The 27,605-nt window shown below is 49.0% G+C and overlaps 2 protein-coding genes across 3 annotated transcripts in view; one reads left to right on the top strand and one right to left on the bottom strand.

The window, feature by feature from the left end:
- Window positions 1-89: 89 nt before the first annotated feature.
- Window positions 90-3,706, top strand: Cib1 (calcium and integrin binding 1). Its single transcript, XM_076851326.1, has 7 exons — window positions 90-289; window positions 419-453; window positions 1,503-1,611; window positions 2,581-2,731; window positions 2,868-2,986; window positions 3,075-3,163; window positions 3,459-3,706. The coding sequence occupies exons 1-7, from the start codon at window positions 239-241 to the stop codon at window positions 3,478-3,480; spliced, it is 576 nt and encodes a 191-aa protein (XP_076707441.1). The 5' UTR covers window positions 90-238; the 3' UTR covers window positions 3,481-3,706.
- A 940-nt stretch (window positions 3,707-4,646) lies between these two features.
- The window catches only part of Sema4b (semaphorin 4B), a 39,885-nt gene continuing 16,926 nt past the window's right edge, over window positions 4,647-27,605 (bottom strand). For both annotated transcript variants that reach the window (XM_076851325.1, XM_076851324.1), the window contains 13 exons: window positions 17,302-17,465; window positions 17,083-17,145; window positions 15,319-15,417; window positions 14,491-14,602; window positions 14,077-14,190; window positions 13,811-13,962; window positions 10,701-10,882; window positions 10,412-10,562; window positions 8,876-9,086; window positions 8,662-8,777; window positions 8,226-8,392; window positions 6,654-6,739; window positions 4,647-6,388 (listed from right to left, as the gene is read on the bottom strand). In XM_076851325.1, the coding sequence (XP_076707440.1) occupies window positions 5,646-6,388; window positions 6,654-6,739; window positions 8,226-8,392; window positions 8,662-8,777; window positions 8,876-9,086; window positions 10,412-10,562; window positions 10,701-10,882; window positions 13,811-13,962; window positions 14,077-14,190; window positions 14,491-14,602; window positions 15,319-15,417; window positions 17,083-17,145; window positions 17,302-17,465 (2,360 nt within the window). In that variant the 3' untranslated portion in view covers window positions 4,647-5,645. The remainder of the gene's footprint in view (window positions 6,389-6,653; window positions 6,740-8,225; window positions 8,393-8,661; window positions 8,778-8,875; window positions 9,087-10,411; window positions 10,563-10,700; window positions 10,883-13,810; window positions 13,963-14,076; window positions 14,191-14,490; window positions 14,603-15,318; window positions 15,418-17,082; window positions 17,146-17,301; window positions 17,466-27,605) is intronic.

Consider the following 27,605-nt stretch of genomic DNA (forward strand, 5'->3'; position numbering starts at 1 on the left):
CCCGGAGCGTCCGGCCCCGCCCCGGGCCCCGCCTCCGGCTCGCCTAGTACCGCGGGGGCCGGCAGCTGGCGGGCGGAGCAGCTCTGGGAGGCCTGGGCGTGGCGAGGAGGGGGTGCCAGGGTTGGTGGCCTCAGCAGCTGTTGCCGCGGGGACTGGTCGGTGACGCAGCCGAGGGCGGAAGTGAGAAAGTTGTCGGTGCCCCAAGGAGAGTTGGCGGAGCTGTGCGCGCGGCGCAGCAATGGGGGGTTCGGGCAGTCGCCTGTCCAAAGAGCTGCTGGCCGAGTACCAGGTGCGCGGGACGCGGGTTCTCGGGGAGCTCGCGTGCCGCCTGCGCCCGGAAGCGGTGTCCCGGGGTGGGCGGCCCAGCGGCTGCGGCCTCCGGACGGTCGGCTGACCTCCCTTCTGGTTTGCCTTCCAGGACTTGACGTTCCTGACTAAGCAGGAGATTCTCCTGTGAGTGCTGCCCTGAACCCCACTTCCGACTTGGGATCCTCTAGAGGCGGCTTTGGGGATCACTGTCTTATAGATGGGCAAACTGATCCCCTGTTGGAGGGTGGGGCAGGGCTTGCCGGAGTTAAGCAGCGGAGATATTACTGGAAGCGAGGAGTCCAAGTCCAAGGCTGCACCCCTTTCCTGGTACACCCTCTCGTGTCGCTCCTGGGGCCCCAGCGTTGCACCGCAGAACCACCTCTCAGGATCCGGGAAAAGTTGGGAGCTGTTTGACCCTGCGCTCCACTGGCTTCTGCACTAGCGAACATCCTGCCCCTGTTCTGCAAGGGTTGCTGTAGCTCTCGCGGCTGACTTTGCCCACTAACAAAACCAGAGAAGCCTTGGAGAGCCTGGCGTTTCCTTCCAACTTTACTTGAATAGTATAGTAACTGTTAACACTTCTTGAGCATTTAATAGGCCAGGAACTGTGCTAAGTGATTGCCTGTATCATCTAACTTAGAGAGGTATAGGGCAAGGAAACAGGTACAGAGGGGTTTGGTAACTTGCCTAAGACTACCTTGGGAGGAAGTGAATTTGTTGTGGGTTAGAACCCTTGAATGAGAAGATTTCTGGGCTTCCCTTGGCAAAGATCATTCCATTGGGAAGGAGGTGGGGCTGAGAAGAAAGATAGTTCAGGAAGGTCTGGAGGAGTCCCTGGAGTGAAAGAGAATGAGATTGTGGTTTTGATCTTTTCTTTCTGTTCTTAAGGACCTTTTGGCTCTTTCTCCAGTCTCTCCATCCATCAGTGATCTAGAATCAGTGCCCAGCACAGTGCCAGAGAACACACAATAGGCTCTCAGTAAATACCTATTGCAAGAATGGACTCCCAGCCTGTACTGTCTTGTGACTTAACTCCTTTTGACTGACCATTGCCCAGTGACTCAGAAGTCCTGTTTGTGGCTTAGCTCCTCACCTGATTTATAACGGGTCAGGTACAAGGCAAGGAATGGGAATGCAAGTACATACACGGAGATCAAGTGCTTGAGAGAGATCAGTTCCCCTCTCTTTGTCAGAGCCCACAGGCGGTTCTGTGAGCTCCTTCCCCAGGAGCAACGAAATGTGGAGGAATCACTGCAGGCACGGGTATCCTTTGAGCTGATTCTCGGCATTCCAGAGCTCAAGGTAAGGTTCCCCACCCCTCTACCCACCTTTACTCTGCTAGACCCCCTAATTCTTCCTGCCACTCAAATAGAGATAATGGTGTCACTGGTCTGTATTCCAGTTTTTTTTTTCCTGCTTAGCTCTAACTTTCTGAGGGCAAGGATTTATCAGATTCATCCAGCAAGGGCTGGGGTTGTGGCTCAGGGATAGAGTGCACATCTAGCATGTGCAGGACACTTGGTTCAATTCTCAGCACCACTTAAAAGTAAGTGTTCAACTAAAAAAATATTTAAGAAAAATCACCCAGCAAAATTATCTAGAATGTTGCTATTTATTATTTATTGGTACTGGAAATTGAACCCAGAGGCACTTTGCCACTGAGCTACATCTCAAGTCTTTTTCTGTTTTTTATAAAGGGTCTCACAAAGTTGCTGAGACTGGCCCTCCCACCTCAGCCTCCTAAATCACTGGGATTATAGGCGGGTACCACTATGCCTGGATTAGAATGGTGCTTTTTAAACTGGGATTCCAGGACATATTCTTGGAAGTTCAGACAAGTTTTGTCCTTTAAGAGGACAAAATCTTATTAAAGTTTGAGAAACCCTATTGCACAGGTTGGTTGTAACTCAGTAGGGCTGCTGTGAAATTTTTTATACAAAGGGACTAACCCAATTTCTGTAACATAATAGTTGTTCAGTTAAATACTTATATTCCAAAATAACCAGTTCATCTTTTTTCCCTTCCTCTTCCCACTCTGTTCTCACTTTGAGTTAAACAGACTGCCAGGAAGCCATTCCTGCCCCTTCTCCATCTGGCTCATTTAGTGCTTCCTGCGCTCCCCTACCAGGGCCTTCTATCCTGGCCCCAGAGCTTCTTCCCCATAAATCTGAGCTCCATGGTGCTGGTACTGTGCAAGTTTCTGATAGGGTCTAATGAGCATGTGACCTGGGGCTACTTCCGAAAGCATTCACCAAAGGCTCTCTTACTTAGGCCAATCCCTTCAAGGAACGAATCTGCAGGGTCTTCTCTACATCCCCCACCAGGGATAGCCTAAGCTTTGAGGACTTCCTGGACCTCCTGAGTGTATTTAGTGACACAGCAACCCCAGACATCAAGTCCCACTATGCCTTTCGAATTTTTGGTAAGGACCAGAAAGAACTGGTAGAACACCACCTATTCCAACATGGGCTTCATGGTGGGGCTGTTTGGGAAATGGGTGGCATTTGTGCATTTTGTGGTGCTCCTCCTGACCATGCCCTCCTATGTCTGCTCTCTAGACTTTGATGATGATGGAACTCTGGACAGAGAAGACCTGAGTCAGCTTGTGAACTGTCTTACGGGAGAGGGTGAGGACACTCGACTCAGTGCCTCAGAGATGAAGCAGCTCATTGATAATGTGAGTGGCCAGATCAGGCCTGATCTAGTTGGGCTTGGGAGCAGGAGGCAAGAGTTGGGGCTCTGGCTTAAAGGTCTCCCTTTCGCAGATCCTGGAAGAGTCAGACATTGATAGGGATGGGACCATCAATCTCTCTGAGTTCCAGCATGTCATCTCCCGTTCACCTGACTTTGCCAGGTATTTGGTAGTGGTTGCTCTGCATTCTGGGGACCAGGTCTCAGGTCACTCTTCTTCCAAAGGAGAAGGGACAGACTCACATGGGACACAAACCATTCCAAAGAAGGTCTTAGGGGGAGGGGCAGCTAGGTTTGGATTCAGTCCCTACCCTCCTCTTCCATCAGAAAACCCCACTTGGGCTGGGGGTGTAGCTCAGTGGCAGAGCATATTCCTAGCATGCATGAGGTTTTGGGTTCCAACCTCAGCACTGGGGAAAAAAAGAAAAAGAAAACCCCACTCACTCTTTTCTGTGCAGTTCCTTTAAGATTGTCCTGTGACAACAGCCCCAGCGTGTGTCCCAGCACCCTGTCCAAGACCTTTCCACTGCTGAGCTGTGGCCAAGGTTATGCCTGCGTTGTCAGGGCGGGCCAAGCAGGCCCAGCCTGGAGCCGGCACCCCGTATTCTGGTCCCGGGCAGGAGAGGACTCCACCTGCTTTTCCCTGCCATTGTCATCACTCTGTTTCTACTAATCAATAATAAAGGTTTAGAAGTTTTGATCCTAAGTGTGGCACTAGAAACACTGGTATAAGGAAGGACCGAACTTTTAGAAACTTTTGATCATACTAGTATTAAGTCACATCTGAAAATGGGGCCAGCAAGGCATGTGGCACATGCCTCTAATCCCAGAGTCTTGGGAGGCTGAGACAGGAGGATCACAGCCTCAGCAATTTAGCAAGGCTCTGAGCAACTTACTGAGACCCTGCCTCAAAATAAAAAATTAAAAGGGCTGGGAGTGGTAAAGCACCCCTGGGTTCAATCCCCAGTACAGTAAGAAAGAAAGAGATATAGAAAAAGAAAGGTTGGATCAATGAGAAATCAAATCCCTCCCACCCCTGAATGAAGGTATGAGTATAAGGAGATAGCAGTGAGGGGTGGAACTCTCCAGAATTTTGGCTGTGATGGTAGTTACATGAATTTTGGAATGTGTTAAAATTTGAAGAACTGTATACTAAAAGGAAAGTTAGTTTTACCATATTATCATTTGTGAAATTAAAAATTGTAAAAGGCTGGGCATGATGGTGCACTCCTATAATCCCAGCAACTCAGGAGGCTGAGAGAGGAGGATTGTGAGTTCAAAGCCAGCCTCAGCAATTTAGCAAGGCCCTAAGCAACTCAGTGAGACCCTGTCTCTAAATAAAATACAAAATAGGGTTAGGGATGTGGCTCAGTGGCCAATCCCTGGGTTCAATACCTAGCACCACTGAGTTCAATCTCTGGTACCCCCCAACCCTGCCAAAATTGTAAGGCATTTAAGGAAAGTAGGCCCATCCCTTGCTACACTGAACTGATGGACAGAGTGACTCCTGCAAACTAAAATCCCTTAGGTAAGTGCCATACTCCACTCCAGGCTGGCTGTGGTTCACTAACCCTTGGGAAAAAAAGCTCAGAACCCCAAGAAACAGACCAACTTCAAAAAGCAAAAGTCCTTTAAGAGAACCATGATTAAACAATTATTTTTCAAATTTTATTACAAAAAAAAAGTAAAGTGCATCTTATTTAAAAAAAAAATATATAAAACCCATGTAAATTCAAGGCCCTGTGCTGGGCAGTGTCAGTATGGGTATCCCTTAGTGTGGAGTCAGGCAGGGTGTGAAGGTCAACTGGGATGGGAAGAAGCTGGGATACAGTCAATTCCACCCTGTGCTTAAGTTCAAAAATGGGGCTGAGATGGTGAAAGGGACACAAGAGTTGTCTCTCTGACTGGGATGAAGGCAGGCAACGGTCTCTTCCTTCCTTGAATTCCAATGGAAATGTGTACATTGTCACAATCTCTCCCAGGCTCATGCTCCTTCTCTCACATGGCCACAGCCTGACATGGGCAACAAGGCCCAGGAGCTGGGTCTGCGCCCAGGGCCTAAGGAGGGCTGCAGAGCCAGCCTGGCCCTCTGGTCCCTGAGTGGTGGGGTAATGGCGGCACAGCTGTATCCTCAACTAGGCAATTCAAGGACCCTCAGAGCCCAAGCTGGCCCCTAGATCTGCAGGGAGAAGGGAAACCTGTGGCAGTAGGATAAGGCAGAAGATAGAGGATACCAACTGGGCAGGGATTTCCAACTCTGTCTCACACAACCACTTTTGAATAAAAGTCCCAAGAGTGTGGGAGACCGTGAAGGTAGGAACCGTGTGTCTGTGGCATGGCATGTCCATGTTCTCTCTCTTTCCCATTTGGATTCACATTTTCAGTTGTCTTTTTAAACCAAAGGCTCAGTTTACTTAGGAGCACTGTTCTGCCCACCTAGGCAGGCCCCACTGGGCCCCGGAGGGCAGCCCTCTTACAGCTTGCCGGGCTGTAAGACTTGGTTGAAGAGCAGCAGGCCAGCTAACTCCAAGGCTCCCAAGGGCAAGGAACCCTGGTTGGGTTCCATGAGAAATGGAGGCTTAGTGACCCCCTTCTGAGCATTCACAGCCTCTGAAGCCAGGGCAGCTTCATCTAGAAGTCAGCCGTCATACCACAGAGTCCCGGATCTCAGAGCCCAGGCGGACCCGGGGCCGAGGGCACACAGGAGACACCTCCACGAAGCTGTCCTGGATGCTGAGTGGTCTCTTCTCTGACTCAGTGAAGACCCGAGGCCCTGGGGAGCTATCTGACAAGGCCTGGTACCCTCGGTGGTCCAGTGGAGTGCTAGGAGGACCTACGCCATTGAGTGGTCGGTTCTCAGGTGGCAGCACCACAGGTCGAGTCTTGGGGTGCACACTGGCACGCTCCCCCTGTTTCAGGAAAACTTTCATGCCATCCCGGTGCCGATAGAGGAAGAATAAAATCAGAAGTACCACGGCGAGCCCGAACAGTGCGCACATCACCAGGAACTCATTCCAGTAGGACTTGTCTGCACCCCAGGTGGACTTGCCACCAGCTGGTGCACTCACTCGCGATGTGTTGATAACAACAGGCACACTGCCGCCCCGGTCTGTTCGTTCCACCACCCCATTCTCCACCACCTCTGGGCAGTAGCTAGCCACTAGCTGCTGGAAGCCTTCCTCCAGTGACCAGCACTGGAACACTCCCAGCTCCTGCTGACTGCCGACCAAGAGCAAGTCCCCAGTAGGCAACACACGGCAGGAGGCAGAGGCATTGACAGTGGCTCCATTGTGCAGCCAGAGCCGTGTGGCCAAGTTGGAGAGGAGTGGGCAGGCCAAGGTGTTCACTGTGTTGGGCTGGAACTGAACTTGTTCACAGGGCTTCTTGGCTGTGGACAGAAGAGGCATCAGGTACTTGGGGGCTGGTGTCCACAGTCGCTCCAGCTTCACACCCTCCCTCCCAGCTATACTCCTGATGCCAGGATGGGCAACTCTGGGAACTCCTGAGACCGAGTCTCATTTTCTAGGGTCTCACTTGCCAGTTGAAAAGATGAGGATGTGAGGAAAGGCATTTACACCCATCAATGTTCAGACAGGTCTTCTAAGCAGCCTTGGTCCCACCCCTCTCCTCCAGCCTCTGAGGGTGTACCTTACCTGGTGGTACAAAAGACCGGGGTCTAGCTGAGGAAGTGTTGCAGAGCTCCTTGGCATTGGCCCCCTCGATGTCCTGGATCCATGGCCTGAGGACAGAAAAAGTCTGGGATAGCCCCATGAGCCTGTGTTCCCTCACCCCTCAATGCATACCTGAGCCTGGCCAGGGGACCTGGTTCTCAGGGAACACCAAGCCCAAAGCAGAGGGTAAGAGACTTCCCTGAGCTCATTCCCCAACCCTACATGACTTGAATGAGCACCTCCTATTTACACATCATTGCAGATAAAAGTGACATACTGTTTCTCTTAGTTATAAAAGCAGAATATGTTCTCAAAAACAGTCTGAAAGGACAGCTGGACCTATGTGTAAATATGTCTCAGACTAATCCACATGCATTGATTTACTTCATAAAGAATAATAAAAAGAAAAATAATTCTGCACTCAAAGTGGAAAGCTCAACCAAGCAAAAAGATAAAAATAAAACAAAAATCTCATGTAATCTGCCATCTATTGATCATGACAGCATGTCCTTCCAGGTGTACGTTCATAAACTCCTATTTTTTTGGTACTAGGGATTGAACCCAGGGGCACTTAACCACTGAGCCACATCCCCAGCCCTTTTTCTTTTTTATTTTGAGGCAGTCTCACTAAGTTGCTGAGGCTGCTTTGGACTTGTGATCCTCCTGCCTCAGCCTCCCAAGTTGCTGGGATTATAGGTGTGCACCACTGCACCCAGCCTATTTGGTTTTTTTAAATAAAAACTGTCACCAGGGCTGGGGTTGTGGCTCAAGTGGTAGAGTGCTTGCTTAGCACACATAAGGCACTGAGTTCGATCCTTAGCACCACATAAAAATAAAAATATTGTGTCCACCTAAAACTAAAAAAAAATTAAAAAAAAAACTGTCACTAGATATATGCTTGAGAAGAAATAATGCTCTAAATGGGGAATCTGATACTCCCATGCCTTAACTGTGTAATAAATTTGTATATTCTTTTTCCTGGGTTCAAACAAAAAGAAGACTACAAATAGGACAGATTCCATGGTTATTTAACATTTATATTGTTTATTTACTACATATGTAAAAACATCTGGAAGAATAGTAAATCAGAATCCTACTCAGATTCTCTTTAGGTGGTAGGATTAGGGGTAGTTTTTATTTTGTTTGAATTATCCCTGTTTTCTACAGGAACATTTTATAATCCAAATGTTATTCTGAACCACTCTTTACTGGTTTAATAGACTGTTTTGTAGCCCTTACTGTTCCTAAAACGTATTCACATGCCAATCCATATTCTCCTGCAAGGTTTTTCATAGCTGTGACATTGCACACTCTATCAAATTGTGTCACTCCTTTTCAGGCAGGTAAGGTAAACACACTATCTGAACTACAAAACAGCTGAGAGGAAGCAGGGGAGCTCAGGATAATTAAGCAGAATTAAGACAGTGCAAATGAGACCAGGTAATGATCCTAGAGACCTGAGGAAGAGCTCTGAGGCTGGCTACACAGGCTACACAGGCTACACAGGCTACACAGGCAGGGGTGGGAGGGTGGGAGGCCCCAAGGAGCTCTTACCTGAAGTCCAGCTCAGGATTGTAGAGGCTGATATGTCTGCAGTTGGAGCCACTCCAAGCACAGTAGGGGTCTCGGGCAAGGAGGCAGTCCCCACAGCTCCGGTATAGGCTGCAGTTGGCCACAGGCACCTGGACTACACCCGAGTGGGAGGCAGCATACAGAAGCCCCTGCACAGCCAGACACTGGGGATGAAAGGCAGGCATGGACAGCCAGGGCCACCACCCATGACCACACTTGGTTCACATGTCCACTAGCCCTCCACCCAAGAGGCCTCTATCAGAAAGTGGCACCCTCCACTTTCTGATCACCTGTGCCATGAGCCTGGATTTCGTAACTTTTCATTCGCTGGTGTAGGGGAGGAAAAACTGGGTGGGGACTATAATTATGGAGGGCCACTCCCAAGCACGCTGCCTAGACTCCTCCCATTTCCACTCACTCTGTGGCTATCCAGGAGCAGGTTCTGCACAGGCTGTCCTGACGAGAAGATCTGGAGCTCCTCGATGATGTGCACCCTTGAGCCCACATCTACTGCCTTGTGAAGCCATCCATCACCTGGAGAATGGACAGCACTCAGGCCCTGGGTACAGTCCGCCACCCATGACCCGCCAGCTACGCCCCTTACCCTGAGCCTGTGGGCTGCAGGCACTCACCAGTGCCTAAGAAGAGGACATCGTAGGTGCGGTGCAGGCCGGGGACCCGGTGCACAGCCACACGCTGGTAGCGGGCTTGTGGCTGCAGGAGCAGCAGGCGACTGCGGACCTGCCCGTCCATCAGAAAGTGGTCCTTGAGGAAGTTGAGCACACGGTCTGGAAGCTGCAAGGATGAGCTGATCCTCCGTTCCCGGGCACTATTGGTGATACACTGAAGGAGAAGGTGGCAGCATGAGCCAGCAGCACTGCAGGGCAGCAGGCAGGATGGGGGCCCAGTGGACAGGAGTGCCTTCTGCCCCGCCCCAGAAACCATGGCACATTGCCTGGCCTTCTGCAGAGTGCCAGTCAGAAGGCCCAAGGGAAAGCCCAAGGTGTGGACTCACCAAGGGCTGACTTGAGTTTCCTTGCTGGGCCTCCTTACTCCATTCACACACTGCCCTCAAGAACCATGCCTACTCTCCCTATACTTCTATCATCTTTCCCACTAGAGTGCTCAGGAAGCCCTGGCTGGGCAGTATCCTGGCAGCAATGGCTACAGTCAGTTCCTGCACCTTCCAGAGCTGCCAAATTCTCTCTTCCTGAGGGTTTCTCTATGTAAGTCACTCTCAACCAGTAAGTGAGGCAGCAGTTGGTGATAACAACTCCAAATGGACTGTTCTGAGCTGAGATGGGCTCCACACCACCTCACAGGCCCCACTGAGCCTAAGCTGCAGTCACCCACAGCAATAAGGGCTCCCTGATACACCATTATGGCTTTCTGCTCCCACCTTCACCTGCCTGTTCCCTCAGACTACTTCCGGGGGTCACCTCCCAAATAAGCTAATGGCACACATAGCCTTGTTTCAAGGTCTGCTTTTGGGGGAGCCCATTAGGCTAGAATGAAAATACAAAGGTCTATTGCCTTAAAGCCTGTTCATCTGGTCACTTATTAAATAAAGAGCTTGCAATTGAGTAGGAGAGAGGACCAAGTGAAGGGATGATTACAATAGTAAGTAGTAATGGGGACACATTTGCCCAGCCTGAGATAGGACAGGACGAAAGCCATATCAACACACATATTTATATCTTATTTAGTGAGTCAAGCAGGCCTGGGCTATGTCCCCAGTGTTTTGTTTTTTAATTTATTTTACATGTGGTGCATGAGAATTGAACCAGTGCCTCACACATACTGTCAAACACTCTACCTCTAAGCCATGACCCAAGCCCGTTACCACAGGCAGGTGAAGGTAGGAGAAGAAAGCCATAATGGTGTATCAGTGAGCCCTTACTGCTGTGGGTGACTGCAGCTTAGGCTCAGTGGGGCCTGCGAGGTGGTGTGAAGCCCATCTCAGAACAGTTCATTTGGATTTGTTATCACCACTGCTGCCTCACTTACTGATTGAGAGTGACCTACATAGAGAAACCCTCAGTTTTAAAGATGAGAAATCAGATTCCGAGAAACTATGATTTGTTTGAGGCTGGACAGCCTTGGTCCCAGAATGACATGGGGATCCACATCTTCCCAATACCGGCCCTGAGTGCAAAGCCAGTACCCACCGCTCCAGGCCGGGGCGTGGGCACCGGGTGGGTCACAGTGTACCACTGCTGGGTTTCTCGATTCACCTCCTTGTAGAGGCCATTGAAGGCCTTCTGCACATCGTCCATGGTGAAGACACAGAGGGCAGAGCCTTCTGTGGCCCCCCTGTTCCTGCAAAGCAAACAGGCAGATTAACCCAGGAACTTCAGGGGCTCAGGATGAGGCCCATAGGGCCCAAAGATTGGCTCCTGGTCCCAGTCCCAGCCACCCTTCACCTTCCTATCCCCCACTAGTTCCTGGGAGCCCTACCACTGGGAAGTAAAGACCCCATAGAAAAGAGTGTCACGCCAGTCCTGGGGGCTGGGGCTCAGCGTGAAGACGTCCTGCAGCACATTGAATGGGAAGCCGTCATCAGGCCGGGAGCATAGCAGCTGTGCTTTAAGGAAGGATGTCCAGCGCTGCTGCAGCACTCGCTCACCACCCTCATCGCCCTGGAAGAGAAGGAGGCACAGGCTAGCTGAGGCAGAAGCAGGGCAGTCAGGAGACAGGGTGCCTCCTCACTGCCCCTTCCTAGTGGAAAGAAGAACAAATGAAAGCTGGGACAAAGTTCCATCTACAATTGAGAAAACTTGGAGTTGAGGATGTGGGGGGAAAAGGCACACTCATACACTGCTGGTGGGACTGCAAATTGGTGCAAATGTGGGAGGCCATCCTTACGGGTGACTGAGTTACACTCCCCAGCTGGGTGCTGAGGTGCTCAGTCACAGAAATGGGTGTGTCTTGCTACAGCCCCATGGGTGAAGCTATGCTCACCTGTTCCTTTGTAATATGACCCCTTGCCCTGTTTAGGATAGAATCTTCCATGGAAGTGCCTTGTGTGTGTCCCCTCCTCTTACTGTGCCCTTGGGTGTGGCCTACCCAGGTGTCAGTCAACCTGCTGACAGTGGACATCATGAAGATAGACTCAGCCCCCTGAAACCTGACCCCTTGCCTCATTTGAATAGCTTCTCCTCAATAAAAGGGGTCAGCGCTGCTCTCTCTCTCTCTGTGGACCCTTAAGGTCAGAGGAGCCGTCACAGCGACCCCAAAGAAAAAGGTATTTGTGTCTCTTGTGTGGTTATTTTGTGTAGCCCAGTTAGCCCAGTTTAACTAGAGTGACCCCTGAGCCTTTTAGTCACGAGAACAGAAACCTGGCATGCAACCACTCTGGAAAGCAGTATGGAGATTCCTTAGAAAACTTGAAATGGAATCACCATTTGACCCAGCTATCCCACTCCTCAGTAGGACTTAAAATCAGCATACTGTAGTGTCACAGCCCATCAATGTTTTTAGCAGCTAAATAGCTAAACTATGGAACCAACCTAGAAGCCCTCAATAGATGAATGGATAAAGAAACTATGGTACATATACACAATAAAATATTACTCAACCTCAAAGAAGAATGAAATTATAATATTTGCAGGTAAATGGATGGAGTTGGAGTATATCTTGCTAAGCAAAATAAGCCAATCCTAAAAACTAAAGGTCAAATATTTTCTCTGATATGTGGATACTAATCCATAATGGTGCTGGGGGTAAGGGAAGAATGGAGGAACTTTGGATTGGGCAGAGGAGAGGAAAGGGAGGGTAAGGGGTATGTGGGTGGGAAGGATGGTGGAATGAGATGATAATTATTATCCTATGTGCATGTATTATTGTACGAATGGTGTGACTCTGCATCATGTACAACCAGAGAAACAAAATGTTGTGCTCCATTTGTGTACAATGAGTCGAAATGCATTGTGTTGTCAGGCATAACAAATTGGAACAAATAAAATAAATAAATAAAATAAAATGGGCAAACAAACAAACAAAAAGAAAATATGGAGGCAGTGTGCATATGCCATCATGAGAGTACATTCCTTACTGTGGGCTACAAAAGACAAGGACCAACAGGAGCCCATATAAACAGGGAAAGGGCTGGGGATGTAGCTGGTGGAAGAGTGCTTGCCCAGCATACAAGCATTACCAGCCATTTTGCTACATGCATGTAGCCTGAGCAGGAGGCTGAAACAGGAGGATCACCTGAGCCCAGGAGTTCTCAGCCAACCTGAGAAACACAGTGAGACTCAGTCTCAAATCAATCAATCAAATAGGGAAAGGTGTCTATGACAGAATTCTGGATAGACAGGGAAAACAAAGCACCCTGATGCAGCATAATTTATGTTTGTAAATAAGTTAATAATGTAAATTCACAAATAATTTTAAAAGCCCAGGAATGAACATTCTGAAGTGTTAACAGTGGCCCCTTCTTGTGGGGGTTGGGAATTAAAACACTAACAGCTTCTGTTTGGTCAGTGGCTCCCACACTCCTAAGAACTTTCCGTGAGTGAATTTAATCCACACTCTGAGGTTAGTGTTGTTTTTATTCCCATTCAACAGATGAGGAATCTGTTAAACCCAGAGTGTGAGGATTTGTACAAGAGCCTGAAGAGAAGGGTCTGAACCCATCAGTCTGATTTCAGAGTCTGTGCTCTTAATCTTTTTTTTTTTTTTATATATACTAGGGATTAAACCCAGGGTATTCTACCACTGTGCTATATTTCTAGCCCTTTTGTTTTTTAATTTTTTAAATATTTATTTTTTAGTTGTAGTTGGACACAATACCTTTATTTTATTTATTTTTATGTGGTGCTGAGATCAACCCAGGGCCTCGCAAGTGCTAGGCGAGTGCTTTACCACTGAGTCACAATCCCAGCTCCAATTTTAAGCCCTTTTAATATTTCATTTTGAGGCAGGGTCTTGTTAAGTTTCTGAGGCTGGCCTTGAACTTGCAGTCCTCCTGTCTCAGCCTCCCAAGTTGCTGGGATTACCAACACGTGTCACTGTGCCCAGCTATGCTCTTAATCTTTAAATTAAGATTAAATTAAAATCAAGATTTTTTTTTCTCTTTGGTACTAGGAATTGAGACCAGGGTTTCTTTACTAATGAGCTACATCCCCCTACCTTTTTTAACTTTGACACACGGTCTCATTAAGTCACCAAAGCTGGCCTCAAACTTGAGTTTTCCTGCCTGAGCCTCCTGAATCACTGTTATTACATTATAGGCCTGTGCCACTGTACCTGGCAAGATTAAAGACCTTAATCTTTATATTGTAAGTGATTTTCCTGTGTACTTTTTCTACATTTTCACATTTTTCAAATAAGCAAAACCAATAAGAAATCTTTTAATTTAAAGGAGAGATGGGTTGGGGATATAGCTCAGTGGTAGATCACCAGCCTAGCATTCATGAGACACAGGGTTCCATCTCAGTTCCACATAAAAACAAAAACAGAAGATGGAAAGACACACAGTTGGCTAAGCTACTGCTCCTGGGAAGACAAGAAGGACCACAGATGTGGGTTATCCTGCAGCCAAGGCGCCAGCCCAACCCACTCACCTTGCAGATGCGGGCAACGCGGGACACGATGGTGTTCTCAAAGAACTCAAACTCCTGCCCAGTCTCACTGAAGAAGAAGTAGATCTTATCATCATCACCTTGAAAGCTGTCCTGGCTCTCTGGAATGTAGGCTGAAGCCACAAATGCAGGGTCTGTGGGGGCCAGTGGGAAGCACAGAGTCAGCCCAGGAACCCTGGAGACAGGCCCAGATGGGGGAGAATGCCCCCTCAGAACCGATGACTGGAGGAGTGGCAGGATAACTTCACCTTGTAGCCAGTTGAGGGAGCTCTCGGTCTTGGTGGGGCGGAGGCTTTGGCTCCGGGAAATGGCCGGGTCATTACCCTGGAAGCTGCTGACTGTTCCAGTGTAGAGCTCACCATCTGCCAAAAAAACATTCCCATGGGAATGGCTCCCTCGGCACGGCTCCTTCTCCCAGCTTGGGGCCCTGAGTGACCCCAGCATCATCCATCTGCCTGCAGTGGGCAGAGACGGAAGCAGGAACTTGGAAAAACTAAACTCAAGGGCAGCCCATGGTCACTCTGTGCCCCTGGGAATCAGCATGGCACAGACCTACAGCTCAGGCCTGGGACCCACCCTGCCCATAGCCAACTCTCCAGCCCTGTGCATCTGCCTGCCTCCACATGAAGGCTTCATGAGCCCATTCTGACTCCAATACTCACCAACCACCAGGGCAGTGGACTTGAAATTGGGGTCAAAGGGACAACGGCCCTTGCCATCTTCCTGGAGGACATTTCCCATCTCATCCCGTGCCAGAGTGAAGTTTTCCACATTCTGTAGGGGGCAGATAGGTGGGTTCTGGAGCATGCCCAGGAATGAAGAATATGCTCAGCGGAAAAGGAGAAAAGGCAGAGAGATAGGGCGACTGCAGGCAGGTGAGAAGGAGAGAGGGTTCAGGTGTCAGGGAGGCCATCCTTCTCACTCTGGCACCTGCTCTGTCTGTAAGATGATGTAGGGGGGAACTGTCAGCCTCACTTAGCAGAGAGATAAGGCCTAGAAAATTATTTAAGCTGGGAAGAGATAGCAACATGATGCAAACCCAGGTATTTCTGATTCTAAAGCTGGGGCTTCAATCCATGACCTCAAATGTCAGCCTCAGCTAGTGTGTAGGACAGGAATGAAACGATGTGGTGGTGTGGGGTGGAGGGGCGCATAACAAGATGACTCAAGAGGTTCAAGTAAAAGCAAGGGAGAGAAACTGGAGAAAACGAAAGGGCAGCCAGTCAGGGATGAACAGGATCTTTGTCCAAGGGTGATGGCATGCACCCTCTTCCCCCTGCAGGAGACTCTGGCTATCAGGGCTGGGCTAGGTGCCAGGGTGATGGGGCTCAGGGCTCTCAGAGTCCACTGCTACTTAGAAGCCCCGCCCCGCCTTGGCCCTATTCTTTACCAAGGGTGTATGTTAAGAAACAGCTCCCTGGAGCTGGAAGAGAGGCAGCTCCTCCTGTGGGGCTGGCATGGGGTACCCCAGGGCTGAGGAGGGTACTCACAATGTAGGTGCACAGAGGGCTGAAGGCTGCTGTGCCACAGGTGAACAGGTGGCTGCTGTTGAGTGGCAGGAGGATCTTGATGTAATTTTGACAGTCACGCTAGAGGGGAAGAGGAGGAGGATGTCAGGTCCAGCTCAGCCTCCAAGGGGCACCAATGATGATCCCTCCTCACAGATCCAAGGCCAGGCCAGGGGGCGGGGCCTCTGCTCAGAGGATCTGGAGGTGGGCACTCAAGTTTTGGTACAAATGAGAATCCAGGAGCTTCCAGGAGTCAAGCAGACAGAAGATCACAGCATGTGTGTGCACCACAGGGGCATCAGGATTTAGCTAGTTTTGTCTAGCAAAGGTTCTATCTGTCCGGTGAATGAAGGGTACCCTGATGCAGGGGAATCTCAAACTGTTTGCTGTCTGACCCTCAATAGGCTCAGTGAAAACCAAAAGCTCTCTCAACCAACCCTGTGGGAAAGTCACAGCCCAGAGCAGGATACTCTCAGTCCGGAACCCAGGTGCATGTCACTCCATGAGGTATCTACTAGACAGCTCCAACCCCGCTCATCATTCCCAAAACTTGCTCCACCCTTAATGCAATCTTTTCAGTGGCTGAAGGCCTAGCCTTGGACTCTCAAATCCCACAATTTTCCATTAGGAAATTCTGGTAGCTCCAGCTTCAAAATATATCTGGAATCCACCATTTTTACTCCTTTTATCAATGTCACTCTAGAAAGAGCCACCATCATCTCTTACTCTTCACTGTGGCCCACCACCTCTGTCCTGTGCATGGAGGCTCCTTTACCCCGGAGCTCAGAGTCGCCCAACACCAGGGGAGACCATGCCACTTCTCTGCTTAGCTCTCCATTTGTTCCCCAAATGTTTCTCTGAGTGAAATCCAAAATCCTGTTTCTTTCCCACATATCTTACGGTCAATTCCCTTACCTCCTTCTAAATCTTTGCTCAAATGTCACTTTTTACATAGTATGACTACATTTTAAAAATTTTCCTGACCACCTTCTCAATTCTTCACTCTGTCTTTCTTTCGAGTGGGGATAACTGGGGATTGAACCTAGGCGTGCTTTACAACTGAGCTACATCCCCAGGCTTTTTATTTTTTATTTTGAGACAAGACGTTGCTAAATTGCTGAGGCTGGACTCAAACTTGAAATCCTTCTGCCTCAGCCTCCTGAGACACTAGGATTACTGGCTTTCACCACTGCACAAGGCTTGAACCTTTACCTTGCCCCCCAAGTCTGGTGCTCTTTTGCCTTTGCCTTGGCTGCACCTGCTGTGTTCAGGATGAGGAGCCTCTGGGACAGTGTGGAGTCCTTCAGAAAACCCTGGGTTGGGCCAGACCCTACTAATGGTTTGACCAAAATCAAACCAGAATTTGTCTGACTAGCTGCCATCAGGGACCACGTGCAGAAGGAAACAGCTCCCACCCCACCTATGTTGGATGCTGATGGCACTTATTATGTGCCAGGTGCTATCAGCTCGTTAGATCCTCACAGTAAGACCAGTGAGATAGGTATCATTACTATCATTTTACAGGTGTATGCATTATAGCTTGGCCAGGTGTATCTACTTGTCCAAGATCATTGAGATAATAAGTACAGGGCTGAGATTCAAACCCAGGTGCTGCCATCTCAGAAGTCTATGCCCTTTCTGACATACCTGGATATGTCTGCTCCCCTCTGTAGTCTCTGCCCTGGACCCAGATCCATTACCCTCCAAACCTCCTTCAGCCCAAGTCATCCCCAGTTCCTGACTTACCTTTGGGTCCTTGCCCTTGAAGCTGCACTGCTGCTTCCTCTCTGCATCTGCACTCCACAGCAGCTGGGGAATGAGAGGGGAAGGAAAATGTACAAGAGTTATGAAGGATTCACTGAGCCAATTTCCTCTCCCATCTGCATCATCCTCAAACCCAGAAGGTCAAGCTTCTTGTCGTTCTCTCTCTGCCCAGCCTAACCAGTCCTGGACAACATCTCTCACCTCCTGATATTTCCCGCCTGGCCAGAAACTGAGGCTGGTGTTGAGTGCAAAGAGGGCCTCCCTGGCACCAACGTACAGAGTCTTGCCATCTGTGCTCAGCAGAAGAGCTGTGTAGTTAGAGATGTTTTCACCTTCAAATTTGAGGATCGGCCGATCTTTGGAGCCTGGGGAGAAGATTGACATTACCTAGGGACCACCTTTCATTCCATGACAAACCTCTTACACCAACCTCTTGAATGGGCCAGTTTAATTAAAGGCACTGGGTGGCAAGGGGTTGGGAGCAGGAGGGACAGGTTTAAAAATTATATAAGAAACAAAGAAAAAATTATATAACAGGCTGGATGCAGTGGTGCACGCCTATAATCCCAGGGACTTGGGAGGCTAAGGCAGAAGGATTTCAAGTTCAAGGCCAGCCTAAGTACCCAGACCCTGTGTCAAAAAGAAAAGAAAAAGAAAAAGCTGGGAATGTAGCTCAGTGATAGAATACCCCTGGGTTCCCATTCCCAGTAACAAAAAATGAAAAAGTACAGGTACCCTTGATATAAATTTTAAGTATCATTCACTATTGCAGAATATGAAGTAATAATACTAATTATCTACCACAAAGTGAAAATCAAGGTTGTAGAGTAGTACATATGGTCAGATTCTTTTATTTTGTGGGAAAAATACAATCAAACAAACAAACAAAAAATCTAGGGGCTGTGGTTGTGGCTCATGGTAGAGCACTTGCCTAGTAAGTTCGAGGCGCTGGGTTTGATCCTCAGCACCACATAAAATAAATAAAATAAAAGTAAAAAAATCAACTAAAAAAAAATCCAGAAGGATGTAAAAAAAATGCTGAAAAGCAGGATTTCTAGTAGGATTGCAGGTCATTTTTTTTTTCTTTTCACTTAACACTTTTGGATTCTACAATAAGCAGGTTATACTTGTATACTGTGAAAGACACAAATTAGAGAGAAAGAAGAAAAACGAAGTAAATGCACCCACTGATTCGCCAGGGTACTGTTTATGCTAGGAGTACCTAATAGGTTTGGAGAGTAATTATTTGAAAAATACTTTTGTTCTAAGCAGCTGATGAGAACAGAAAAACAATAAAATGCAGCCTCCTCCCCCAGCAACCTCAAGCAAGTCCTAACTGACCAGTGGATTATGACCACACAAACAAACACAGTCTCATGAAGCTGAGGGAGCAAAAAGGCCATGCCAACAGAGCAGTTATGAAAATGACTTCATGTGTGTTTGTGGGGCTGGAGATGTGGCTCAAGCGGTAGTGCGCTCTCCTGGCATGCATGCGGCCCGGGTTCGATCCTCAGCACCACATACAAACAAAGATGTTGTGTCTGCCAAAAACTAAAAAATAAATATTAAAATCTCTTTCTCTCTCTCTCTCTTTAAAAAAAAAAAAAAAGAAAATGACTTCATGTGTGTTTGTATGTGAGTTTCTTTTACATACCCTCAGACTGGCTCCACAATAGGCAAGAAACACAAAAGAAAAGGAAGTAGTGAAATACAAACATGAAAATCAAGGGCAGAGGGGGGAAATATCTGAAGACTTAAACAAGAAAGAAAGAAAGAAAAGAGTCACATAAGCAGGTCATGAGGTCTCCACACAGCTACTAGAAAGGATTGCACATTTAATGTAGAGCCTCCTCCTGGTGGCCAAAGAGAAAAGGGAAATGAAGTTACTTTGTTTTCACTGTTTAAGAGGAAGAGTGCACATGAGCCTTTTCAGGAAAACTCAGTTTTTCGGCCCCTGGAAGTTAATGCTCAGGGAGCTCTCAGGTGGGTCTTCCCAGTATACGTGCCCAGACATGACATGGATAGCATCTTGACAGAATGCTATCTTGACAGGATGACAGCAGGTCCAAGCCCAATCCTGGTGAGAGGAGGTGGTGACACAAGGAGACTAGTCGTAGGAGTTTGTAGGAGTTTATAGGGAATGTGTGTGGGCTCTGCCGCTGGAAGTCTTGTCACACTCTGGAACCAGAGCTAGAATTCATGGGGAATTCTTCAGTCCTGCCTGAAGACTAGAGCCCAAACTTTCTACTGAAACCACAGAGGGCAGCTGTAGTCTGAAGAGGACCTCTCTCTTTCTTTTTTGGTATGAGGATTGAACTCAGGGGTAATCTACCACTAAGCTACACCCCTGTCAGGAGCTGCCACATAGGAGTGAGCTTAAGCTCGGACCCTTAGCCTTGAGCCATGTAGGTGTGGGACTGGCTTCCGCTCACAGGGAGCTCGAAGCAGGTGGACCTCACCTTCACTGGGCAGGGAATGAAGCTCTGGAAGTGGACGTCACCCAATGAGACTGGGCTACACCCTGCTGAAGCCCAATCCCTTACCTCATTTGGGTAGATGAAATAGGGCTTTAGGGGTGCTCTCTCTCGCTCTCTCTTTTGTCTGCCTCTCTTGCTTCCCTTGTGGGAGCTGGGGCAAAGAACCCCAAGAAAAAGATATTTTCTGTTTCTGTGTGATTATTCAATGCCAACCTAATTCACCTGGAGTGACCCTGACTGATTCAGTCATGTCGCGGCACATCCCCAGCCTTTTTACTTTTTGAGACAGGGTCTCACTAAGTTGCTGAGGCTGACCTCAAATTTGTGATCCCCCTGCCTCAGCTTCTCAAGTCGCTGGGATTATAGGCGTGTGCCAACATGCTCAGCTTGAAGAGAACCTCTCTTTAAATGAGTAAGAGGCTATATTTCAACCACGAAGTCCAGAATCACATCAGACTCTAGGACTTCTGCCTTAGAGTCCCAGTCCTTCACCATTTCTACACACTGGAAAGTCCCCAGCACTACCCCCCACCCCCAACTTCTCCTAGATCAGAAATTTCCCCAACATATTGGGATCCAATCACATTGCTTGTATTTTATGCCACGAGCCAATAAGCACGTTGGAACAAGCAATCTCATCTTGTGCTTTGCCCCTGGAAGAACCACCACCCTAGGAGACCCTTCCCTGCTGTGCCAAACACATTGCAGATGCTAACTCTTCATCCCCACAACTGTATGGGACAGACAGGTACAACTGTCATCACCAGTTTATGAATGAGGTCATCAACCTTCAAAGAGCTTTAAGCCAAAGGAAGCCAGAGCAGGAGGCTGGCCCATGAGGCTTCCTTCCTGAATCCATGGTCCACAAAATGTGGGAAAATTCTAGGCCTACCCCTAGAAACTCTGATGCTGCTGATCTAGGATAGGGCCTGAAAATGGGCCATTTTACCAGACCATGGGTGATTCTGAGAAGCATCAAGTGGACCCTTCTGTATGGCAGGGTAGACGTCAACTCACAAAGTTATAGTTTCTTCATTCAAATTATAGGGATAATGAAAAAAGAAATTCACAAGATTCTCGTGAAGAATCAGTGAGATTAAGGTAAATAGCTACATCTTTCACATCCCTCCACAACACTTTCTGAAAGCAAGGACGGCCTCCAATTTGCCAATGCTTATCTGCCTGCACTGGAGGGGCATTTCCACCTGGGCGGATCCTGTAATTCTGAGCAGGAGGCCACCCTTGGAACATGTCCAAACACAGAAATGCCAAGAGTTGGAGATAAGCTGAAGTCCCAGGTGGCAGCTCAACCCCTTTCAGGCCTGGGAGGAGGGTGGCAAGCTGCCCAGGGTCTTGCAGATAGAGCACAGCCAGGCTGGAGGGGAAGCCTGATCATCAGTGGGTCCAAACAATCCAGTTGCTCCAGAACCCCCACATCCCTCCAGTCATCTTGGGAGTACACTTTTCAAAATGCAAAGGGACAGAAAGTGGAATGTACCTTGAGGTAGGTAAGGGTCCCTTGGCTCCAAACATTTCCACTGGGGACTGCTTTCCAAGCTTGCCCACATCCCTCTGCCTGAGCCTCAGAATTAAATCCATAGTTTATGGAAGACCTTGGCCCCTGACACTGTGGGCTTGGCCAGGGCTGGTTGGTGGATCTGGCTTCCCCACTGGACATCTCAACAAGACAGAGATTGAGAGTACAAACTGGAGTCAGAGACCTGGATTCACACCCAGTCTCTGGCATTCACTAGCTGTGTGCCACCAGGACAAGCCATTTAACTTCTTACAGCCTCACTTTCCTTATCTGTAAAATGGGGACAATCATAGCACTCTGCCTCATCGGGTTGTTATGAGAAGAAATGAGATTATGTAGGTAAATAATAATATACATAATAACCCACATTTACTGAGAGCTTTACTCAAAACAACTTTGCACACGTTACTCTGTGCTGGCATGGTGTCTGGCACACGATCAACTCTCAAGTGGCTCAAAAACAAAATCCAAAAGCCCTGCAGGAAAATCCAGCCAGGCGAGAGTGGCCAGAGGGGCAGGGCCACTGGAGGAGTGGGGCCTCCCTCACCTGTGTGGTTAAAGCACTTAGTCTAGATGATTCTAACTAGGCCTGAATTTGGTCACTCAAGGGTCTCATGGCCAAAACAGCTCAGAAATAGAAATGTGTATGGGTTGCAAGTATGTGTTGTTTACTGAGCTGGACTGTGCCTGACTGTGTGAGTGGTGTTAATGCCTAAGCTCGCAGGTGCCTGGGGTCACCTCCAGTGTAGATGTGACTATAAATGCACTGTGTGGGGCTCTGCCTCTGTCTGTGTCTATGTGCACCTAACCACAGGGCCTGCCCATGCTTGTGTGCTCACTCCTGGGTGCTCTTTGTGCAGAGGTGACTGGACAGGTGTTTCTGCATCTTGCTCCCTGCAAGGGTTGGTAAATCTTGGGTCAGTTTTACTTTTATGTTGTTCTCTGTTGTGGCTCCAGTGCTAATGAACACGTCTCACCTTGTCTACTGGGCTGCATGTGCTGCTTAGACATCCTCCAAATCCATCTAACCAGTAGGCTGTCCACTATAAAGAAAGCTGGGCCTGTCTGAGGCTGTGGCTGGTTTTCCCAGGCAGGATGAAAGCCCACCTTCTGCCCTGGGCTGGCCAAAACCATGGCTTCTCCAAGACCAGTGCAAGCTAGGCAGAATATCCTCCCAGAAGGCAGGATGCAGACTGGCCTGGAGCTGCCCCAGCACCAACCTTCCTAGAGAGGGAGTGCTGCGTTAGGCACATCAGGGTCACCTGTTGGCTCCACTCCCCACCCCAGAGGTGTGGGTTTTCAGCAGGAAGTGATGTGGGAACAACTCAGACCCCAGCCCCTTCTAGAGTCTCTCCCCTTCCCTGTGACTCAGCCGGAAGCTTGGTGCTCTCTGAGTTAAGACGGGAAAAGAGCTCAGTACCATCCCCACCCTGGGCAGTCCCCACCCCTGGCCTGCCAGTGAGTTGTAGCAGTGCCATGACTCAGAGCTCCACCCCACCTTTCTCTCCTCCATGGCTCCTGGCATCGCAGCAAGATGCTGACCTAGCCCTAACATCCTGTCTTCCACAGGCCCCAGCAGGATGAGGCCAGAAAACACCTCCAGTGGGGGAGGCAACCAGAGGCTCCTCTGGCCCCAGAGAGAGGGGAATGAGCCAGGACAAGTCCCTGGACAGCCCTGAGAGGATGTGTCCCAGGGGCATCATGCCAAGTCACCAGAACCTTGAGCCTATATGTAACAGTAGGGGCACCACCCGAGACAGGCATGCTGACTGGACTACAGTCAGTATAAACTAGGGTATGGCAGGTTGACCTGGATGTACTTCCTGCACACCACCCAGTGTGGGGCAGGAAGCAGCCAGCAGCCACCTCTTCCCCAGGCTACACGAGTGTGCAACAGCAGACCAACCTCTGATGTCACCATGCCAGAGCACAGTCCATGATCAGAGGGTCATTCCCATTGTGTGTGTGTGTGTGTAGGGGGGATTACAGGAGAACTGTAGCAGAAGTGCCCCACTCCCCGTGGGCTAAAATAGTCAAAAGATTTGTGTTCCAGAGTGGGCACACTCTTGACAGCCTGCCTCCCACTGCCATGACTCCCAGTGAATTGTCCAAGAGCTTCTGTCAGAATCCCCAGGCTGTGGAGCCTGTACACAATTACTCAAGCTGCCACCTCCAATTTAGGGCCCTGACCTCCACCTGCAGGTCCAGGGCCCACCTGGGACCATGGTCAGCTCCTCTGCCTTCTGCTCAGGGGCAGGCCATTTCAACACCCCCATGTGTTGAGGGCTCTGCCTTAGGGTCCACCTTCCTCCTCAACTGCTTCTATTTTTTCTGAGGATACTGGGGCCCTCGGCATAGACAACATCAATCCCAGCCCCAATCTCCTTAGAGACTTGAACTTTCAGAAAGCAGTTTTTTTCTTTAAGTCCATTCTTTAAGTTTATAACTCTCCCCATCCCTTAGGCAAACTCCAAAGAAGATAGCAGCCCATGCTGTCTCCATTCCTCACCTCCCACTTACTCCAAGAGGGAATTAGACCTCAAGCAGCTCCACATTCAGTGGGTCAGCACTCCAAGGGCCCAGGGATTGCCTATGGACTACCATCCACCTGTCCTGCAGGTATGCCAGGTGTGTATGCTCCAACAGTCTCAAAGATTATTTCCAATCTCTCTCCACTCCTTCTGGGCCTCCATCCCTCAAAAAGCTGTCATATTCTAGCACCTTATGTAGATTAAGGGCCATAATCCTCCCAAGGTGGTTGTCAGGTAGGATTTGTCATCTCCATTCTTCAGGTGAGAATCACCAAGTAGAAAAGTGGTGGGGCTGGGATTTGAACCTGGGCTGCCTGGCTTTGGAGTATGTGTTACTAATCTACCCCAGAGCCTCTCAAGGCTCTAATCTCAAATGTTCTTGTTCTCTGGGATTTGCTCTTGACCCTGCTCTTCTCACTCTGGGAAAGCCCCTGAGTCACACATGCATACCCATCACTTCAATAATGTGGATGCTAATGACCCCCAAATCTGTTCACACAAGGAAACCCTCAATGGGCACTGCCACTACCACCTATGGGCTTGGAATCTAGTGTCTCTGTATGGCCCCACTGCCCTGTGCTCCTCCTTCTTCTCCCTTACCCACACACATCTAATCTATCATCAAGTCCTGCTAATTTATCTTCCTTAGTATTTTCCAGATCCACTCCTCTCACTATGTCCACTGCCCAGCCCAGGGCCAGTCACCATCTGCTCACATGGGCCACTACAGCAGCCTCCCAAGGGCCTCCCTATGCTGCAACAAGAAGGTTCTCTGGGAACTGTCACTGTCCTGATTAAAACCTCCAATGGTGCCCCATCATCCAAGCTTTAACCCACCACCTCCCTCCCCTGTTTCAATTAAGTGACACAGAACTGCAACTCAAGGGCCTGTTTCTCATCTCTTATCTCTGCTCAGGTGGTCCCCTCTGCCCAAAAGGTCCTTCATTCCTTTGACTAACTTACATTCATCCTTTGAGACCCAGCTTGGTTTTACCTCCTCCAGGAGACCTTCCTGAATCTCCAGCTGGGCTGAGGCCCTTCTTTGTGTGCCCATCATTTTCTGTCCACACTTCTCACAGTGCACTGGTGACCTTGTCTAATGATTATGATAAGCTTTCTGTACTTTTCTGTACCTGTCTTTTCCATCAAGCCAACAGTACCACATTTTGGTCATGTTTGTATTCCGTATTTGTATGTGGTTATGAGTACTATGGAGTTTTACCATAAATGTTTGTTGACTGGATAAATGAGTGACAGAGTCGTCCAATTGGGGGTGCTCTGGCCCTGGGAGGGTCCCAGATTCAAAGGCAGCATGGAGGTCCTGAACTTCACAAGACTCACAAGAGTGTGTTTGAGAAGCAATTTCTTCCACCCTGTCCCCTTCTTGGAGCACTGCACACTCAGCCCTGCAATCCCAGGGTCCACGGATAGAAGCTAAAGGGCTGAGGGAGACAGGACACAAGCCACAAGGACCAGAAAGGGCACTGAGTGCCGGGTACAGTAGTGCACGCATATACTCCCACTGGCTTGGGAGGCTGAGGCAGGCAGATCACGAGTTCAAAGCCAGCCTCAGCAATAGTAAGGTGCTATGCAACTCAGTGAGACCCTGTCTAAATAAAATACAAATAGGGCTGGGGATGTGGCTCAGTGGTTGAGTGCCCGAGTTCAATCCCCAGTACCAAAAGAAGGGGCACTGAGTAGGAGGTCACAAGAGCCACATGTGAATCCTGACTTCATCACTGACCAGTTGTACAACCCTGAACAAATCACCTGACTCTTGAGAGGCCTTAAGGGATTGCAATGAAAGGCAACAACCCGGCCCATGTTGCACACCACACTCTGGCAAAGATCAGGGGTCACCAGCAATCAGGACTTCTGCTGCTCCTCTGACTGCCTTCCTTCCTCCCAACCTTGCTCTACGCCTCTCTCATGTGTCATATGGGTAACATGCTTTCCCTGGGCAACATGCAGCACGCTGGTCACCTCTACCTCTAATGCTTGCTCACTCCAGCAGGGAAGGAAGAGGGGTGCAGCCACCCGGAGGCAGGAGTGCCCTCTGAAGCAGTGGCAGCTCCATTGTCCTGGATGCTTACTGCCAAATGGAAAGGGGGGTGCAGCCTTGCCAGGTCATCTAAAAAGTCGGAAATGAGGATTTTTATATAAAATTTCCTTAGTTTTGAATATCAGCCACTAGTTAAAATTTTACCGTTACCTGGGGGCCAAACCAAATATATCTTCAGGTTGGCTCTTGCTTACTACCCCAGAATTTGCAAACCTCTAAGACATCCATCTCCTGTCTCCCATGCGCTGCAATCCTGGTCAGGTCAGCTGGGCTCTGCCACATTTCCAAACGGGGCTATGTCCTCAGGTGCCTCAGCTGGCTTCCTTGTCCTATCCAAGAGTGGCCTCAATAGATTTCTTTATAGATGGAATCACATAACTTATCAATTACCCAAAAGGTGAGCTGGGGTCATTTTGCTGCTTTTGTCCAACTCACAGGTGAAGCAAGAAGCAGTTGTTCTCATGAGGAAATGTGGTTCCTGAGTCAGAGGACTGTGGTCCAGTCTTGGTCCCTTATCTTTCTAGCTGCACAACCCTGACAATATGAGTTGGAGTCTTTAAGCTTGACTTTCTCTTTTGCACAAGATAAAACAACACACCTCCACACCTGGCACAGTGGGCACTCCACGACAGCAGTTTTCTTTCCTGTTCCAGAGGAAGGGCCTCTTCTGAAGGATATACAACAAGAGGCCAAAAATGGGGAGGGAAGTTGGTTAATTTGGACCCTCTTGAAGAGTAGGGTGGAATGAGAGCTTCTGTCTCCCATTTACATCCCCACTGAAAGTCCCTCACTGCAGGTCCCACCCCGCTAGAGCCCTCTAATATAGAAGATGGGCTTCGAGATGGACCCACGAGTGCAGAGCTCAGGGGTCCCATGGAGAATAGGTCAGATCACAGGCTTCGGAGACAGAACTCTATGACCTGGACAAAATCCTTCCCCCTGTGATCCTGAGCAATCTTACCTATAAGTCCAGACCATGAAAGCCTGGTGCTCACAATAGCTCTATCCCCATTACCTCACCTTCTACCTTCTTCTAAGCTCCAAATGCTAGAACACCAACTATATCACCTAAAATCCTCAGCAACTTAGCGAGGCCCAAAGTAACTTAGTGAGAATTTGTCTCAAAAATAAAAACTAAAAAGGACTGGCGATATAGCTCAGTGGTGAAGCACCCCTGGGTTTAATTTCCAGTACTTTCCCCTCAAAAAAAAAACAAAAAAAAAACAAAGTTCCTCTTTGCCCCAAGAATCTCATCTGCTTGGGACTGGACATCTTCTCCCTCCCTGTCCCTCTCCAACTCTGATCTTCCCTATCCTCTGCAGAGGGCTGTATATAGCCAGCACTCACACGATGTCCACCATGTTGGTGCAAAAAGACTCACACAGTGAGGCTGGAGGGACTTTCTAGCACAGCAGAGCAGAAGCTACTGTCTTTTACTGAGGACACTCGCAGCACGTGCCAGGCATCATGCCAAACACTTTACTTGCGTTATTTCATGTAATCCTCTCAGGAGTCCGGGCGACAGGTCCTGTTATTATTATTCCAGTTTTGCCAACATGACAGCAGGCTTGGAGAAGGCTGGAAGCTTGCTCTGGGATATGTAGTTAGTGAGGGAGGTCAACTAGTTTTCCCAACTAGGTTCTTAGCATTCAGTTACAGCCCTGTCCATTTGGCCCTGAAGAACCATGAAAAGGCCAACGGATGGGACAGACCTGAAGACAAAGACTCATTCCAAGCTGAGGCCGCAACAAGGAGGGTGGGATAAGACTAAAAAAGCAAGCAGCACAGGAGACCTCTCAAGGCAGTCTTCACCCTGGGTGCCTGACCCAGGATCAGAGGATTAGCATCTGATTCGTGCCAAGGTCCCTGCTCTCTGCTCAGTGGGGTTCTCTTGACTG

This window comes from Callospermophilus lateralis, chromosome 3 (genome assembly GCF_048772815.1).
Source record: "Callospermophilus lateralis isolate mCalLat2 chromosome 3, mCalLat2.hap1, whole genome shotgun sequence".
Taxonomy (NCBI): domain Eukaryota; kingdom Metazoa; phylum Chordata; class Mammalia; order Rodentia; family Sciuridae; genus Callospermophilus; species Callospermophilus lateralis.